The 16,830-nt window shown below is 40.9% G+C and overlaps 1 protein-coding gene across 2 annotated transcripts; it reads left to right on the top strand.

The window, feature by feature from the left end:
• Positions 1-6: 6 nt before the first annotated feature.
• Positions 7-16,824, top strand: zgc:113263 (uncharacterized protein LOC503753 homolog). 2 transcript variants are annotated; one of them, XM_035679498.1, is made up of 24 exons: positions 7-440; positions 4,036-4,238; positions 4,622-4,726; positions 4,897-4,992; positions 6,152-6,262; positions 7,704-7,827; positions 8,215-8,662; positions 9,519-9,586; positions 9,676-9,922; positions 10,099-10,277; positions 10,664-10,886; positions 10,987-11,132; positions 11,747-11,838; positions 12,178-12,335; positions 12,423-12,568; positions 13,004-13,256; positions 13,346-13,461; positions 13,554-13,788; positions 13,878-14,017; positions 14,140-14,389; positions 14,961-15,091; positions 15,347-15,590; positions 15,767-15,873; positions 16,611-16,824. In XM_035679498.1, exons 1-24 carry the CDS (start codon positions 419-421, stop codon positions 16,616-16,618), a joined length of 3,852 nt encoding a protein of 1,283 aa, XP_035535391.1. In that variant the 5' UTR covers positions 7-418; the 3' UTR covers positions 16,619-16,824. The 2 variants fall into 2 exon arrangements, with proteins under 2 accessions (XP_035535391.1, XP_035535384.1); XM_035679491.1 differs by having other exon boundaries at positions 15,767-16,824.
• The last annotated feature ends 6 nt before the right edge of the window (positions 16,825-16,830 follow it).

Genomic DNA, 16,830 nt, shown 5'->3' with positions numbered 1-16,830 from the left:
ACACTCGCAGTTATCATATCACAGCCATTATCTGGACATCTCGAGTTAATCCGTATCTACCTAATTGAGCTACCAAAACCCGTTTTTAGGTCATTAATCTGAATTTAATTTAGGTCATTGGACTTCCGGCCATTTCAGGAGCGCGTTAGCTCAGCTGCAGCTAACGGTTGTAGTTATTTATTTATTTATTTATTTAACAGTAGCAGAGTTGAGAGTTTGTCAGACAACGTGTACGTTTTGTCATAAGACTGTATATACATCTCCTCCCAAATGCTTTAAGGATATTAAAGCCTAGCTTACGTTTTAGGCAACAACAACAACAACAACAACAACAACAAAATCGTTCGCCAGCACGTCCGGTTCTCTTTTTTCAAAATAAGAGGGCGAGTTAACATCCCGTTTGAATGACTCGAAGAGAATGAAGAGCAAGGGATTGCCTGGCAAGTAGTTAATTACATTTTTCTTTCACATTACAGTCTATATAAATGTACATACATGTATAAAGGCAGATGGATGATAAATTGTTATTATTATAAGGAATTATACAATGTAAGATCACTGTCAGGTGGTGCTGTTGAAAACCTAATGTGTATCTTCTAAGAAATGACCTCCTCCTCTAATTCCTAATTTAATTTACTTATTCTTAATATAGCGCTCTGTCTTTCTGCATAACTAGTTCTTTTACTCTTGATGTTTTGAGCATGTTTTAACCTTCAGTGTCTTTAGTGAGGAGCTGCAGAACAGCTCCAGTGCTCCTTGTCATATTCTGCAAGTCTGTGTTTAAGGGATGAAACTCTATTATTCCTTCATTTGGTGTTTTGATGGTGGTGATGGCGAGCAGTGTCTAACACATCCATCCAATCTATCAGCGTTCAATCGAGTTCAGATCTGGTGGCTGTGAACGCCCATAACATTTGACTCACATCATTTTAAGCCTCATAAAACCTGTCATTGACTCAATTTAAAGGCTAGTTATTACCGCTGTAATAAACATCAGCATCTCTGCTCAAGCTCGAAGCCACTCTGTGCACATTTGAGGGGGACAGAATGTTTTTCAGATTGTTCCCCTCAGTTTTATGACAAAGAGCATAAAAGCTGTGCAGTCCGCTCTGCAGACAGAGGAATGCTTTGATGGACCTCACGAATGGAAAGGGGGTTCTCCACTGAGTCCCAGTCGATCCTGCAGATGTGTTATCAGATTTCAGGCCACTCACATACTCTGAGGACATTAGTGAGGTGAAAAGTTCAAAATTGCAGCACCGGGGTCACAAGCCAATCATTTAACTCGGATGAATGAGATTGGATGAATTGTTGAATGTGAATGAGAGCGTGCAAAAGAAATTAGTTAATAACTCATTTAGGTTTTTGTCTGTAAAGTTTTAACATTGTAAAAATGAATGAATAAAGGGAAATGGGTTTGTCTATGACTGGTGACCTTGCTCTGAAGGGGAACAGAAAAACACGGAGGTGCAGTTTGAGTTGTTCCCACCAATAATTGCTTCTTTTTTTTTTTAAAATAAAATCAGTAAAAGACATCCAGTACTTTGCACCAACCAAGTATTCAAAACATTACAATTATTATAAGAACTTAATATGAGATACATACAGCAGAGATATAGATCCATATACAAATATACCCAGTGATGAAAAGTACTTTTTGATTTCATACTATTTTATTCTTCTACTACATACTCTACTATACTACTACACTACATTTTTCTCTCCACACACATATGATCAACCTATGAAACTAGATTAAATATACGCTAATATAAAAATGAGTTAAAGGCTCAACCTCGCCCAGCTGCAACATGAATGATAATAATCCAATTATATATTATATATATTATCATTTTATAAGTTAAAAGGCTCTATTCCATACAACAGATGCTTTTCCTTTAAATATTTTGCTCTTTATATGATTAAATCCTGAATGCAGGACCTTAACTTGTAATGGAGTATTTTTAAATGATGGTATTTCTACTTTTACTGAAATAAAACCTCTAAATACTTCCTTCACCACCACCATAAACGCACACAAACCAGTCCTTAAACTGGTCAGACCTTTGCTCAATGAAAAGCCAATAGCGCCATCTAGTGTTGTGGAACCCGAACTGCCTGCTTGATCCGGTCTTCGTCAGCCAACCAGGAAAGAGGGTTTGCCGTGATCTGGACTGAGGCGGATGAGACCAGAAACCTTTGTTCTGTCTCTCCTCCCAATGCGAGATTAAAAAAAAAAAAAAACCAAGAGCCTATCAATGCGTCCTTCAGACCCGCGCTCGCATTTTGTGCGTCGGAGACCGGCGAATGGATGTTTTATTAATCAGAAATTAGCGGAATTTATTTATTAGGCTCATAATCTTTTCCCCCCCTGATCGCTACAACCAGAGGAGGACACCTGGACGTTTTTTTATTTTTTTTTTTTTATTCTGTCAGCTGCTAAATGGAAATAAAACGCGGGGCTGAAAGTGGAAGCAGTCGAGGTGCGTGTACCCTGATGAATAATCCGTTTTCTATTGATCCCTGGTCTGTGTTGTGATCAGTGACATCGTGGAAATAACTGCTTATATTTTGCATAATATCCCTGCAGTGTTTCTGTCAGGACTAACTATCTCATCTCAAGTGCTGGCTCAAGTGCTGGCTTTATTCCTCCCCCCATCACTCCATCAGGTACTCATCAATGTAGTGTGATAGTTTCCTTTTTAGTATTGATCAGATCATTGTTGTAGTTTTTTTTTCTCTCTCCCTCTGTAGCTTCCCGTGTCTTCAGAAAGTCAATAGGATGCTCAGAGTTTGTTTTGAGTTTGATGGATGCTGCTGTCAGTGCACCTGAGAGCACCACTGTCATGTCATTATTCCAGCCGGCACTTTGCCACTGTAAATCAAGTTCACCATTGCATACTGTGCTCTTGGCCAGCATGCAAAGTGTTAGGTGGATGAGGTTGACTCGGATTGTTCAGATTGGCCCCTTGAAGTGCTGATAAATGTTATGTATCACAGTTTAAGCAAAGTGCCACTGAGGTGGATCATTTTTCCTTGTCTTAACAACAAAAGTCACCTGAGGGGTTATAAAAACTACAGCCAGCTACAACCCAGACAGACTGTGGAGGGAAGAATCCTTTCAGACTGACCCGACACCATAAGGGATTCTAAAGGTTAATCACAGTAGTAATAATAATCTGAGATAATTACTGTACTAAAACAGTAAACAAGACACATTTCAGAGCAGCTGTCCTATTGTTGCGGTGTAAAATCAGAGCGAAAACCTGAAAACTCTTTATTGCACGTTAGTGAAGCTAAGTTATGTGAGAAAAAAATTATATTTTGTTGATTTGTTTTAGTTTTTGACGTTGAAATATGTCCCTTTTTGAAAGTAGGAGTGCACAGTCCAGATAAAATCCTCAATACAGTGTACAGTATGTAATTTTACTTTTATTATATGTTGTGTTATTGTACATTTCTGATAAATCAATTGAGAAAATAGCTGACAAAACATTTCTCACCACAAGGTCCATTTAGTAGCTTTTCTTATCACACACATCCTCAGCAGAGCGAGTTTTATGTATAAAATTGTTAAAATAACCACAGATGTCTGTTTACCTGTTTCATCACACGGATGCAAAATGTATATTAAAATCCAACAGTACCAATTTTCCTTAAATTGGTCCTGCTCAGTGATTCGCAAAATTGCCTCCAAGGGTCGAATACAACCAGAGATATTAAAGGAATAGCTATAAATGGTACTGCAAAATCAATAGATGACAAATACATTTATATAATCTCTTGGGGGAAAGACTTGCCTCATAAAACTGTAATGCAACCAACAGAGATTTGTGCAGGTGTTTTCATGTAACCCGGAGACTGGGGTTACCTGTCTTGCATTGCTTACACCTGCTCTTACTTTTTTTTATCAGGTTATTTGTCATTTCAAACATTCGCTGTTGCCCATTGATGCACAGCGATTCTCTCAAGGAAAACAGGCCGGATTTTAATGAAACGTTAACTCATGTTTGGTAATCCTTTCTCTGTCTGCAGGTAATGATCTTCCAGTCCACTATCTACGCCTCCTGGCCCCGCCCTTGCAGCTTTTATCAGCTGCAGTGTGGCAAGTAGTGCAGCAGGGACTTGTGGACCACTATGGGATGCTGGAGGAGTTTGTTACCATGGTGACAGAGCTGGTCCCAGAGCTGATGAGCTACAGTCAGAGGGCTCAGCTCATCCTGGGACTGAGGGCCAGGGTCAGTAATAACCACTGTTTGAGGGGACGCTTGTGCTTATATAATTTTATCTTGAGCGTATTTATCTCCCGGAAAAAGTTAAAGAATTTTAAATGAATAAACCGTCTGAAGTAGCCATTATAACCATTATAAATTCAGTGTCACAGATACAGATAGTTTAGACAACCTCAGTGCTATTATTGGTTTGTGAGTGTTCTCTCTCACTTTTATCTGTATTTATTCCATTTCTCTCCCTACAAATCGTGTGGGCAGAGCAGCAAGTAACACAAAACACACAGCAAAGATAAAACAAAGTTCCTCAGGAGCTGTAGTAGTACTTTTACACCGGTGGGACTGTTTCAATGTGATGCATCTGATTTGTTTGTGTGTGTTTATACATTCAGCTTGTTCTGGAGATGTGTCGAGGTGAGAACCCAGTGGACATGCAGACCATTCAACCACATCTGGACAGAATTAAAGCTCCTGTCAGTACTGCCAAGGATCACCATGTAAGTAAGCTGTTGCTGGCACAGACAGACACACACATACACATAAAATAAAAATCATTGTTTAACGTCAAGAATACACTGTTGTTTTCTTTCTCTTATCTCCAATAAGCATTTTTGTGCTCACATTGTGTGTGTGTGTGTGTGTGTGTGTGTGTGTGTGTGTGTAACAGGTAACCATTAACCAGGTGGAGGAATCGGAGGTGAACTTTGTGGAGTTGGTGCATTCTTTACTGGAGGATGACTCTGAAAGAAAATACTTTTTCCAGGTAAGCCAGCACACACTTCCTTATTGCGTTGTTTTACTTTCCTTTTAGAAGAGCTTTTTCATAATAAGTCAATGACAACGACGACAATATCCACAACGAGGGAATAAATAATAATAATAGTTATTCAAAATGATTGACCCTTGGGGATCAAGCAGCGACCATGTCAGAAGCCACAACCAGGATCTAGTCTAGGCTATTAGCCACGCATAAGCAAAGGAATGGTTCAGACGTCACCTTGAGCCCAGCCTAACCGAAACATCAAAGAGGAACGGTCTTAAAGCTAAACTTAAATGTGGAGAGGTGTCCTGCCTTGCGCCTACGCAAAACTGGAAGCGGTTCCACGAGGAGAGGAAGCTTGGGTAGGCTGAAGGCTCTGGTCCTGTCGTCTATGGAGAGCATGGGAAGGCACAAGTAGCCCTGCATTCGTAGAGCGCAGTGTTCTAGAGGGGTAATAGGGTAGCTATGAGCGTCTTAAGATATGAATGGTGCCTGACATGAAGAGCTTGTGTAAGTTGAGGAGGAGGATTTTAAATTCTACAGAATTTTACAGGGAGCCAGTGCAGAGAAGCCAATACAGGAGCAATATGATTTCTAGAGAACGAATTTCCCTGAGGGGGGTTAGTTTAGGACACCTTCAGTTAAGCATAATTCCCGAAAAAAACTCTAGCTGCTGAAGTGTAGTGTCGTCCCAGCCGCTCCACTCATGGTTGGTCTCCTGTGGGCTTATTGCCTGCCAAGATCCCAGGCCACACCCATTCCCCTTCCCATGGAAATTACAAATCTAGCCTACCAAGGTCCCAAGCCACAACCATTCCCCAGGCCATTCCCACATGGCCTGGGGATGGTGGTTGCGGAGTAACTCGAGGCCCGGCTGTGAGACACAGGCTTTGAACCATCAGTAAAACCGAGGGCCTCCAGACTGTCGGCGAGGAGTCCGGAAGACTGAGGGAAAATGATAAACTAAATAAATGATGATGAATGATAAATATTACAACAAAAATGAAGCAGAAACAAAAATCCTCAGGCAGTTGCTCAGTTTCAGTTTTTGAACCGTTTGTGCTGAATTTGAGACACTACAAGGCAGTGAGGATAATTCTGTTTGTTTTCTAACAACAACCTATCCTTAATGTATTTTAATCTGTCTTTCTCTCATTTGCAGGAAATCTTCCCTGTATATTTTGGCCCAAAGTATGAAGCAGCTCTCGAGATGCTGGTGTGGGAGTTCATATCAAGACTGGAGGAGCTGCTGCCAGTTCCAGACTTCACACAGGTCCCATGTTTCTTTGAACTCTAGTTTCACCTACTGCCAACGTGCATGGAGAATTAGAAAAAGTCAGAATAGATTAAAACTCCAGCCAACACTTGTATTATAAATTACAACTTTATTGTCAGACTAAGCCCCAGACCTTGATGAAGGCCACCAGCCAAAACCCATTAGTCTGACAATAAATAAAGCGATTGGTCTTTATACTACAACTCTAGCTTGATACTCATTATTGTGATGGAAAAACGGAAGGAGATGAACCACCAGAGTTCAGGAGAGCTTGATGACTTACACAGCAGAATTTATTGAAGCTCGTCCAAGGAGAACAAGATCAGATCAACACAGTGCAGTTGCCAACCCACTTCTGAAGGTTACCTCCTGTTGGGGGATATTTAACGAAAACCTAGACCCACCAGATCTACTAGTGTCCCAAATATGTTTGAAGATCCAATTGGGAAGTGGATAAAAACAAACTCTAAGCCAACTTACTCTATCCTAAGTCACTTTTAATGCATAAAAGAGACAGTCAGTGTTAACCTTGGTCTTTCATAACAAAGTAGAACTACAATACGTCGGGTGCTCAGTGTTCAACCTTATCAGCTCCTCTGCATAGTCTGGTCAGCCAAACGGTCAGAGAGGAGGACACAGAAGAGGCACAAGCTGTGACCTGTGACCTCCTTTAGGTTTGTAAACAATTCACAGTGACAAGAGGAGCACTGTACCATTTCAGTCTAATTCCTTCACAATTATCAGCTAATTACATAATAATAATATACTTCCTTTTTAATAATTTGTGTTGCACTTTTCTTAAACCACTGCTGGCATTCGGGCTGCCTATAATAAACCTATGAACCTTCCATAGCTCAATATGCTACTGTATTTTAATGTCGGTCATAATGGTGGTACTTCGAGACCCTATAAGCTATCCTTAGTGCTACTGCTACCTGGGGAAGTTATCAGGCCCCGTGGGAGGTCTGCACTACTTGTTTTGTCTCTGTCTTCTGTCTCTCCATCAGAAGAAGCCAAATGCAACACAGACGAGTGCATTACCAGGAAATAGCTTTGGCATTCTTCCAAATTGAACTGTATTTCCGGCTGACTGTGGCACATAGGCTCTGTGCAGGGGCTCATCTGTCTGCACCACTGACCCAGAGACAGATGTAGAGCAGGGTTAACTGGGCGCAGGTGCAACACAGTGTCCCAGCGGAGCGCTTCCTCGTGCCTCCCTGTTCTGTACCAAACAGCAGCAAGAATAGCAAAATAACAAAGTCAGATAATCGCATGCTATCAAATAAAAAGACGCTCCTGAGGCCAGATGTATGTATTTCCTTACACAGCTATAGTTTCACACTCATTACCCCCCACATATTTATCAAATTAACTTATTTTTCATTTGAACTCACTCTGGGTCATTCACTAAAGCCAGCAACTGGATCTCTCTTCTCAGTTGGCAGCTTTGCTCGGAGACGCTCCGTCATTCCTAGACGACTGTTTACAATCCGTTTTCCCGCCAGACGACATGAAGGCTGTACTTGAACACCACAGAAACCTCGGCCATTTTGAAGAGAAAGGTTGTATACTGTAATTGTATACTGTAACCAGTCCATGACTGTAACACTGTGACTGTAAGTCAACAAAATGAACAGTCAGCAGTGAAACAGATAGATATATAATTGCAGTTTAGAAGACCAACCTGTAACAAGTCTGTTTGTGATCCTCACTGAAAAAATGTTCAGGATTTAGCATTTTTGTATTGTTTATAATACTTAATTTCCCTTTTTTCCTAAATTATGAGTTCCTAAGCAATGATTATTTGTAGGTTATTTCATCACACAGCAGATAAACCTAATACAGCATTGCTTATAAAAGGTTTTGAAGAGAAGGCGAGAAGTTTGAGAGTTTTTGCTGGCTTTTAACTAAACTGGGGTCTAATTAATCATCTTTTTTCTCATCTGTAGATCCTAGATTATTACCCATGGATGACTGCATCCTCTCCTCCCTGTCTCTGCCTCCTGGGACCAAACCTGTCACAAACGCCACCTCACCTGCTCTCAAAGATTCAAACCCTCCAGAGCACAAAGGAGCCTTCAACACAAGCAGCCTGGAGAGGGCCGGCAGGAGGAGCTCTGAGACAGCGAGACGGAAGGAGACGAGGGACTCGGGCAGTTGGCAGCTGCAAGTTAGAGGTGGGAACATTTCTCAGGAGAGGAATGCGCAAAACTCAATTAGTACACAACCATGTGATGAAACCATAGACCTCACTATGTCTAATGAGACTGCGGACACAGATTCAGCAGCCGATGACAACAGCCAAAGCTTGAGAGGAGGGCGGGTTCTCAGGAAGAGGAAGTTGAGCGGAGGTGTGGACATTCCTCCAAAACAGCCTGCTGAGGCGACAGCTTTCTTGTAAGATTACTAAAAATGTTTTGTTTATTTGTTAATGGAAATACATCTATTAGTTTCGATGATATTTTACTGAAACGCTCCAGAGTAAATACACAGGATCGCCAAAGTCAGCAGGCTTCGTCCCCTGGGGATCAATAATATCTGTATCAAATTTCATGGCAAATCAAAGAACAGTTGGTGAGATAATTCAGTCTAGATCAGAGGGGTGGACAGACTGACAGTGTTATGAATAAAACTGCCCACTGAACCAACTGGAAACCCACATTTCACATAGTCTGATGGACATTTTTTTGTTCCCAGACAATTAAACCTAATGACTTTGGTGATCCCCTGACCTTTCCTCTACCACTGCCATGAGGCTGACATTTGTGGTTTTGAGTGAAATGTCTCAATGGCTGTTGGATGGATCGCTATTGAATTTATACCCACATTCAGGTCTCCCTTAGGATAAATTCTAATAACTTTGGTGATCTCTCAGCTTTACATTTAGCCCCATCATCAGGTCAAATTGTCCCTGCAGCTTCACGTCAGGACTGTGTTTAACATCTATATGTTAGCATTGGCTTTGAAAACATGTTGTTATTAGCATTAAGCTTAAAGCATGCTGTTGAGTCCTATTTTGTACAGTTCATGTGTGTTACTCCATGTACCTCTTGTCATTTGATCTTTTGAAAACACTTAATGTGTTACCATAGCTTTAAATCTGTTCAATTGTTTCAATCTTTTTTTATTATACATGTGTGCTTTGTGGCTCAGATCCAAACAAATGTTTTGGGGATCACAAAATGAGTAAAATCACTTTGATCAAATTAGAAAAAGGTGTCAATTTTATCCATGTGTTTTTCCACGTGTGCAGGGATTCGTCAATGGAGGAAGAGAATTCAGGTGAATCTCCTCTAATCTCGATATGGGGAGAATATACAGGTTTGTACTGTTTATGTATGGGTTAGTGCATGTACTTGGGTACATCAGTCTAAGCGTATTCCTTTAACTAACTTCTCATTTCTTTTTAGACCCTCAGGAAGGTTCTTTTCCAGTTGTAACAGACACAAAGGTTCCTTGGTCGGACGACGAGACGCTCAATCTGCTCGACATCTGGGGGAAGGACTCGGTGCAGCGGGCTTTGAAGGGCTGCTTGAAGAACCGTCACATATTCACACAGATCGCACAGAAGATGGCAGAGAGAGGCTACATGAGAACCGTGGAACAGTGCCAGACCAGGGTCAAACGACTGAAGAAATGCTTTCGCCAGAACAACAAGTGGGTATTAAATGAGCTACTGTCTGTCCTTTATGTTTGTCTTTCTGTCCAGTCATTGCAGATAACTACAATTTCCCCCAGACCTTAAAGGTCATAGCTGTAAATTGTGGAAACAAGAGTGGAAAAAAAGCAATTGAAGCAAATTTCCTGTTTCCTTTTCCCTGCTCTAACACCAGAGGGAACTCCAGGCTGGAGTATAAATTTTATGAGCAGCTGAAGCGGGTACTCGGCTCCTCAGCTCCCTCCACTGTTCCTGAGGTCACCTATGACGTAGAAGAGGTCATCGATGAAGACGAGTCCCAAGACGGCGACGAGGACTGGCAGTTTCTCGGCCATACGAGCCGACTGGAAATCGGTACAGTGTCACATTTATGTACTTCAATTAAACCACTGCTGCAACAGGGGTGTTAGACGTTTGATAACTTAACTTGGCGTAGTTGATACACACATTTTATTTTAATATAGGTTGAACGCTGTTATATTTTAACACAGCCCGAGGTCATGTATTCATGATTACTTGTTTTTATTTGACTGACAGTTAAAACCCTGAATATAATCAGTTTACTATCATATATGTCTAAGAAAATCATCAAATCATCACATTAACAACACAGTAACAAAACAATGCAGCAGTGTAATATCTCTACATCTTCTTTCTACATCTTTAGTACATTATCAGTATATAAAGCACAAAAACAAACAGACATTAACCAAACAATGTGATTCATATCTTTATTTAAGGAACTAGAAGCGTTCCGTGGACCGACTTGGAGACGCTGGCCCTTATCAACACGTGGGGTGAAGACAAGATGCAGCAGGAACTGAGAGGATTCCACAGAACCGGACACATGTTCTCCATCATATCCAACAAGATGGCCGCCCAGGGCTTCTCCCGAACACCAGAGCAGTGCCAAACAAGACTGAAAAGGCTGAAATCAAGTTTCAGGCAATGCTACCAAAACAAGTACGTATGCTTAGAGCAGAAAGAGTAAAAGTAAAAGTAAAAGTGCAGGAACTGGTTGATTTACAGTATTTGTCTGCTCTCTTCTTATTCCTCGATGTAGCATGAAGGGACAGGAACAAGTTGTGTGCAAGTTTTACAATGAACTGGGAAGAATTTTAGTGAAGGACTTCCCTATAGTGCCGCAAGTGGATGAAACGCCAGGAGAGCCCGAAGATGACTTCACCTCCTTCTCCCATCAGGATATCGGTAAACTAAAATTTTCTCTAACAGTTGGAGGCGTGTGAAGTGTTTTTAATCACACTACAAAGCCCTGACACCTAATAATTATACACACTGACTGATCACTGTGTGCTTCTGACAACTGGTGACAAATTTAATCAGTGGTATGAAATGTGTAGAAATACATAGAAACCTATAATGGTTTTCTGACACAGTCCCAAATTAATTAGAATACTTTTAGACAGTGACAGTGGGTTTTTTATGCCTTTGGACCTGTACTTTGAGCTTTTACCCTCAGGGAGGCACTATAGCAGTTAAAAAAGTTCTGTCAAATGTAGTTGAATCTATAGTCTCCTTGTCCCTCTTTCTCTTACCAAAGACTGCTTTATCTACACCTGTCAGGTCACAGACCATTAATTTTAATTATGATAAGTCGAGGACTGGTACCATTTGAACTTACCAGGTTCAATGTAACCTTAGTTGCATGGTGTACAATTCATCTTCAATTCATCTTTCTCATTCAAAAACCTTGTCCAAAACCAATATCCTGGCATATTCGGAACAAAACTAGTCATGTAATGGCAAAATCGACAGTTAAGTTATCAAATAAAGTGTTTTCTTTTCTATTTGTGTCTCTTCAGAGTCTGCTGTGGGCGTTCAGGAAGACAGGAAGAAAGTCCCCTGGTCGGACAAAGAGACCATCATCCTTCTGGAGATCTGGGGAGACCCACAGGTAGAGGAAATTATACATTTTAACTATGACTAAAGTTATGCCTTTAGCTTTAGAGTTATGCCTTTAGCTCTCCTTATCAGGCTGAACTGCAGTCTCACTTCACTTAATCAGTTTCTTAATTATTTGAATTGCTGAAAATATATCCAAGATACAGCCAGCAATTGAGAGGTCTTAAACTGTTACTCTTAATGATGCATGTTGTTTAGACGAGTTAAAGCTTTGATGATGTTCAAAAACACTATTAAACTTTGGAGTGTACCCAGCAACAGACAACCATTAAATCATCTACACAGTGATAGATTTCTAGCCACCTTTACTTAGAATTTCACCCATATTTAGGTCCAGGAGTGCATGAGACGCTACCCACACAACGGTCACATTTTTACCGAAATATCAGAGAGACTTGGCGCCAACGGCTACTCCCGCAGCGCCGAGCAGTGCCACACCAGGATCAAACGGCTGAAAGCCAACTATCGGCAGTGTCAGGAAAACATGAGGTAAAAACTGTACATGAATATTCATTTTACATGTCGTACTGTTGGCAAGAAAATGTGTGTTAATATAATCACCTTTACTGTCTGTAGCTCATCTGGGACCGACAGAGTCGACTTTAAATTCTATGATCTGCTGGAACAAATCCTGGACAAGCAGCCGTCAACATCTTCCATCCTTGTGACAGACTCCATCGAAATATCCGAAGACTCAAATGGTGAATCAGTGACTGAAATAGGTAAATAATCCTCAATAATCACTATATGTTTATGCTGAGGAATTTCCTACATCATTGGAAATGTAATAGTATAGACCACTGGTTCTCAAACTATGGTACCACTACAGGCAGTGGTACTTTAGCTACTTCTAGTGGTATGTGGAAGAATTTCTGATATATATATATATATATATATCAAAATGTTTAACTTAAAATAAGTTTTGTATTTTCTGTAATATTTTGTTTTAACATAAGCCTGCTACTTAGTCACAGATATAAAATGAATGGTTCAAAAACACTCGCAATGTGCAATCGTGTCTCAAAACTGGAACTATTGGGAAAGGAAGTGTGGACCAGGAGAACCTCTTTTCCACCAAATTTGCACTGGATCTTGAACCACTTAGGTTAAATGATCCTCTTATTAGTAATTAACAAGTGCTGTGTTTCTACCGTAAGATGGAGAAATCAGCATGTCAACAGAAAAACCAGCACCTAGCTTGTGGTCAGATGAGGAGACCCTGGCGCTTATCGAGATCTGGGGCGACGAAGACGTTCAGAGGGCGCTTAGGGGTTCCGTCCACAACGGACACGTTTACGCCGACATTTCAGAGAGAATTCAAGACCTCGGCTACTCGAAAACCTCGGAGCAGTGCCGCTGGAAAGTGAAGTCACTGAGGAACAACTTTCGACAGTGCTACGATAAGAAGAAGTGAGATCCATTTTTCTCATCAGTTTGACTTTTTATCTGTTTGCAAATACAATCCATGATGGTAACGGTTCATATTTATGTGTCTCCAGGTGTGGAAGAAGAGTAGATTATAGATTCTACAAGCCGCTGGAACAAATACTTGGACAGGAGGCGGTTTCTATTGATGAGTATGATGAAAGAGACGAGCAGCCGGACCAGGATCCAGGTAAATTTTGATCCATTCACATAACTAGTTAGAAGATATCTGCATTAGATGAATGTTCACTCAATCTTTCCCACTGCTCCATCCACCTGAAGTAGGTCCAGATGGTGTGAACACAGCGTGGACAGAACAGGAGACGGTTACTCTCGTCGAGGTGTGGGCCGCAGACGACGTGCAGCACAGCCTGAAAACCTGCGTCCGCAACGGGCACATATTCGCAGACATATCTGAGAAAATGACCGCCATGGGATACCCGAAGACGGCGGAGCAGTGCCACTCCCGGATCAAAAGGTTGAAGAAGACTTACAGGCGCTACTGCAACACCCAGAGGTAAATAAAATGGATGAGTGACGTTGTTATTTTAAATATTAGTAAAAAAAAATGTCCTTCAAATCCTGCCTTTGATTCACGTTTTCCAGGAACGGAGGGCGGCCTGCTGCGTTTAGATACTTCCACCTCCTGGCTCCGGTGCTCGGTGATAACTCTTTGTACGTTGATGTGGACAGTACCGCTGCTGACGCCAACGAGCAACCCCTAATGGACAAGGACCCTGACATGTGTAGGCTTAAATATTAAATCAATGTGCAATTTGTGTCATGGCACCTTTGACAATTGTACTCAGTGTTATTGTGCAGGTATCTATGTACATTATAATAATACATCTGTTGTCCCTCCACTTAGACGAGCAGCCCTCAGCCAGCCACCCCCAGGCCGACCTCAGCAGAAAGATGCCCTGGTCGGACCAGGAGACTCGCACCCTGCTGGAGATCTGGGGCGAAGACTCTGTCCAGCTCACCCTGAGGGGCTGCCTGAAGAACCGCCACGTGTTTAAGTACATCTCTGAGAAGATGAGTGACCAAGGATTCATCAGGACCTCAGAGCAGTGCTACTCCCGCATTAAGCGCCTTAAACATGGCTTCCTCCATGAAAAGTCAGTTATTACAAAACTATGTGACATTTATGATTTGTGTTGTTGGTAATGTTTCATAGCCAGCATCATGAGGGCTTTTTGGTTGGTTGGATGTCAAACAAACTCGAGATAATATTTTGCAAATCATGTCTGCTCTTTATTGGGCAGTATTCAGTTAATACAATGTTAATCTTTTATAACTGTGAGGAGTGATGTCAAGATCTGAGGATTTAAAGCCTTCAATGTAATTGAGAATCTAGTAAAGTTAGAATAATTGATGAATATCTGCCAGCTTTTCCTTTGTACCCTCAGTAGTTTTATGTCAACTATGAAACAAACTCTATAATGGGTACTTGCTTTGATAAATTAGCAGTTTTTAAAAGATTTTTATTTCATTTTGACATGGCCATGAGTGAATGGCCCACATATTGTGTGAATTACACAATTTTTTGTTGGTAAAATTACTCTCTGTGTTGTTTAATTGTCATGGAAAACATTTAGGATTTAAATGGGATTAGTGTTGCCAGCTACACACTTAAATGTGTAAATCTGTCTGGTTGTCAATTGTTGTTTTTTTTTCCTTTAAATTCAGGGAGGAATTCAAATTTTTCAGCGAGATGGATGAAATCTTCAGGAGGGAGCTGAAAGTGGACGTCACAGTCGCAGACACGTCGGTCACAGATGAGCCGGAGGACTACACGCTAGGGCCTGCTCAAAAGAAAGGTGAAACTCAAGAGAAAATGTACATCTATGTTGTGATTCCTTTTCAAAATGTGAAGTGACACCGATGGATGCCAAGAATTCACAACCCACAACATCTCTTTCTAATAATATCTAGTCGTATTTAGTCTCTACACATAATAATGTAATTATAAATTTTTCTACCAATCAGATCTATACACACGTGTACAATTGCCTCTATAGCTTTTCCCGTTATTGTAATTGTGCTTTATACGTCCACTCCGTTAACTGCCGCAGGTACCCAGTGGATGGCTGACAGCACCAAGCTGCCCTGGAGCGACGGGGAGACCGAGGCCCTCCTGGACATATGGGGGAGCGAGGAGATCCAGGAGACCTTGAAGGGCTGCACCAAGAACAAACACATCTTCATCCAGATCTCTGAGGTCATGGCTAGCCAGGGCTACCTGCGCACTCCTGAACAGTGTCAGACCAGGATAAAGAGGCTGAGGGCCAATTTCCGACACTTCCTCGAAGGCAGAAAGCAAGTACCATTGTTGTTCACTAATGTGGTTAGGTCATGCTGTATGTCTTAACATCTACATTCTAAATACAGTTTTATTTTTTAAGAATGTTTTAAACTTCACAACATTTGTTGTTGTACACATTTATTGTGGCAAAAAAAGGTTTTTTGCTTACTCCGAAATTTCCTGTTTCCAGAGGAGAGAAACAGGAATGCAAGTTCTTTGACCAGCTGGTGCAGATATTTGGCAGCAAGTATGTAATAAACTCTGACCCTCTGGTCGACGATACAGCCGATGGCGTAGGTAAGGAGTCATATTGCCTCACTGTTGTCCATCATGTTAGCTTTATGCAGTGGCTTTATCAGCTGGATAATGCTTGTAGTGACCAGCAAGCTAGGACTTCACTTAATCTTGCTGAGAGGTGGATTTTGATACCTTCAGACGGAGCCAGGCTAGCTGTTTTTCCTCTGTTTCAAGTTTTTTATGCTAAGCTAAGCTAACTTGCTTCTGGCTCTAGCTAAATTGTTAGCATACAAGCTTTAAAGAGGTATTCATCTTATCGTCTAAAGCAAATAAGCATATTTCTTAAAATGCCAAAACGATTGTCTCCATGACTTACTGTAAGTGTCTTAACTGTAATGTCATGTAGAGATAAATAATCCAAAGAGTAAATGTCTTGGGCTGCAACCAATGATTATTGCCATTATTCATTTATCGACGATGGTTATTTGGTCCATAAAATGTCAGAAAATAGTCAGTTTACTGTCATATTGGACTAAATAAACCAGAAAATATTCACATTGGCGAAGCTGAAATCACATTATTTGGATATTTTTGTTCTTTAAAAATGGTTCAAAACCATGAATCAATTATAATAATAGTTGGCAGTTAGGTTAATATTTGACAAATGGTTGATTTATCTTTGCAGATCCATAAATATCACTAACTCAGGCAATGTAAATTCCTATTTTTAAAGTGTTACAGTGGTTTGTAAGCTATATTCATTATTTAACATCTAAAATGAACTTTTTCTGATACAGAGACCTGAAACTGTCCATCATCCACAGAGTGAACAAGAGGTTACAGCAACTGCAAACCAAGACCAGACCAAGGAACATCCAGAAGAGAAAAAACAAGGGCATTCATACACGGAAGGTCTGTCCAGGCTCACTCAGATCTATGTTTGCCTCTGTATATACTTCAAATACTTTTACATTCTTCATACACACAGACCAGGCTGTGTGTGTGGTGTGTGTGTGT

The sequence above is a fragment of the Morone saxatilis genome, unplaced genomic scaffold (assembly GCF_004916995.1).
Source record: "Morone saxatilis isolate NCDOM2014 unplaced genomic scaffold, NCSU_SB_2.0 Contig10, whole genome shotgun sequence".
Taxonomy (NCBI): Eukaryota; Metazoa; Chordata; class Actinopteri; family Moronidae; genus Morone; species Morone saxatilis.
This window is presented reverse-complemented; position numbering and strand designations above follow the sequence as displayed.

Coding starts and splice junctions, on each gene's coding strand:
- zgc:113263 (XM_035679491.1), top strand. CDS start 419: ATGAAGAGCAAGGGATTGCCTG. Junction 11,133..11,746: donor CTTCTCCCATCAGGATATCG/GTAAACTAAAAT, acceptor GTGTCTCTTCAG/AGTCTGCTGTGGGCGTTCAG. Junction 15,591..15,766: donor CACTTCCTCGAAGGCAGAAA/GCAAGTACCATT, acceptor TCCTGTTTCCAG/AGGAGAGAAACAGGAATGCA.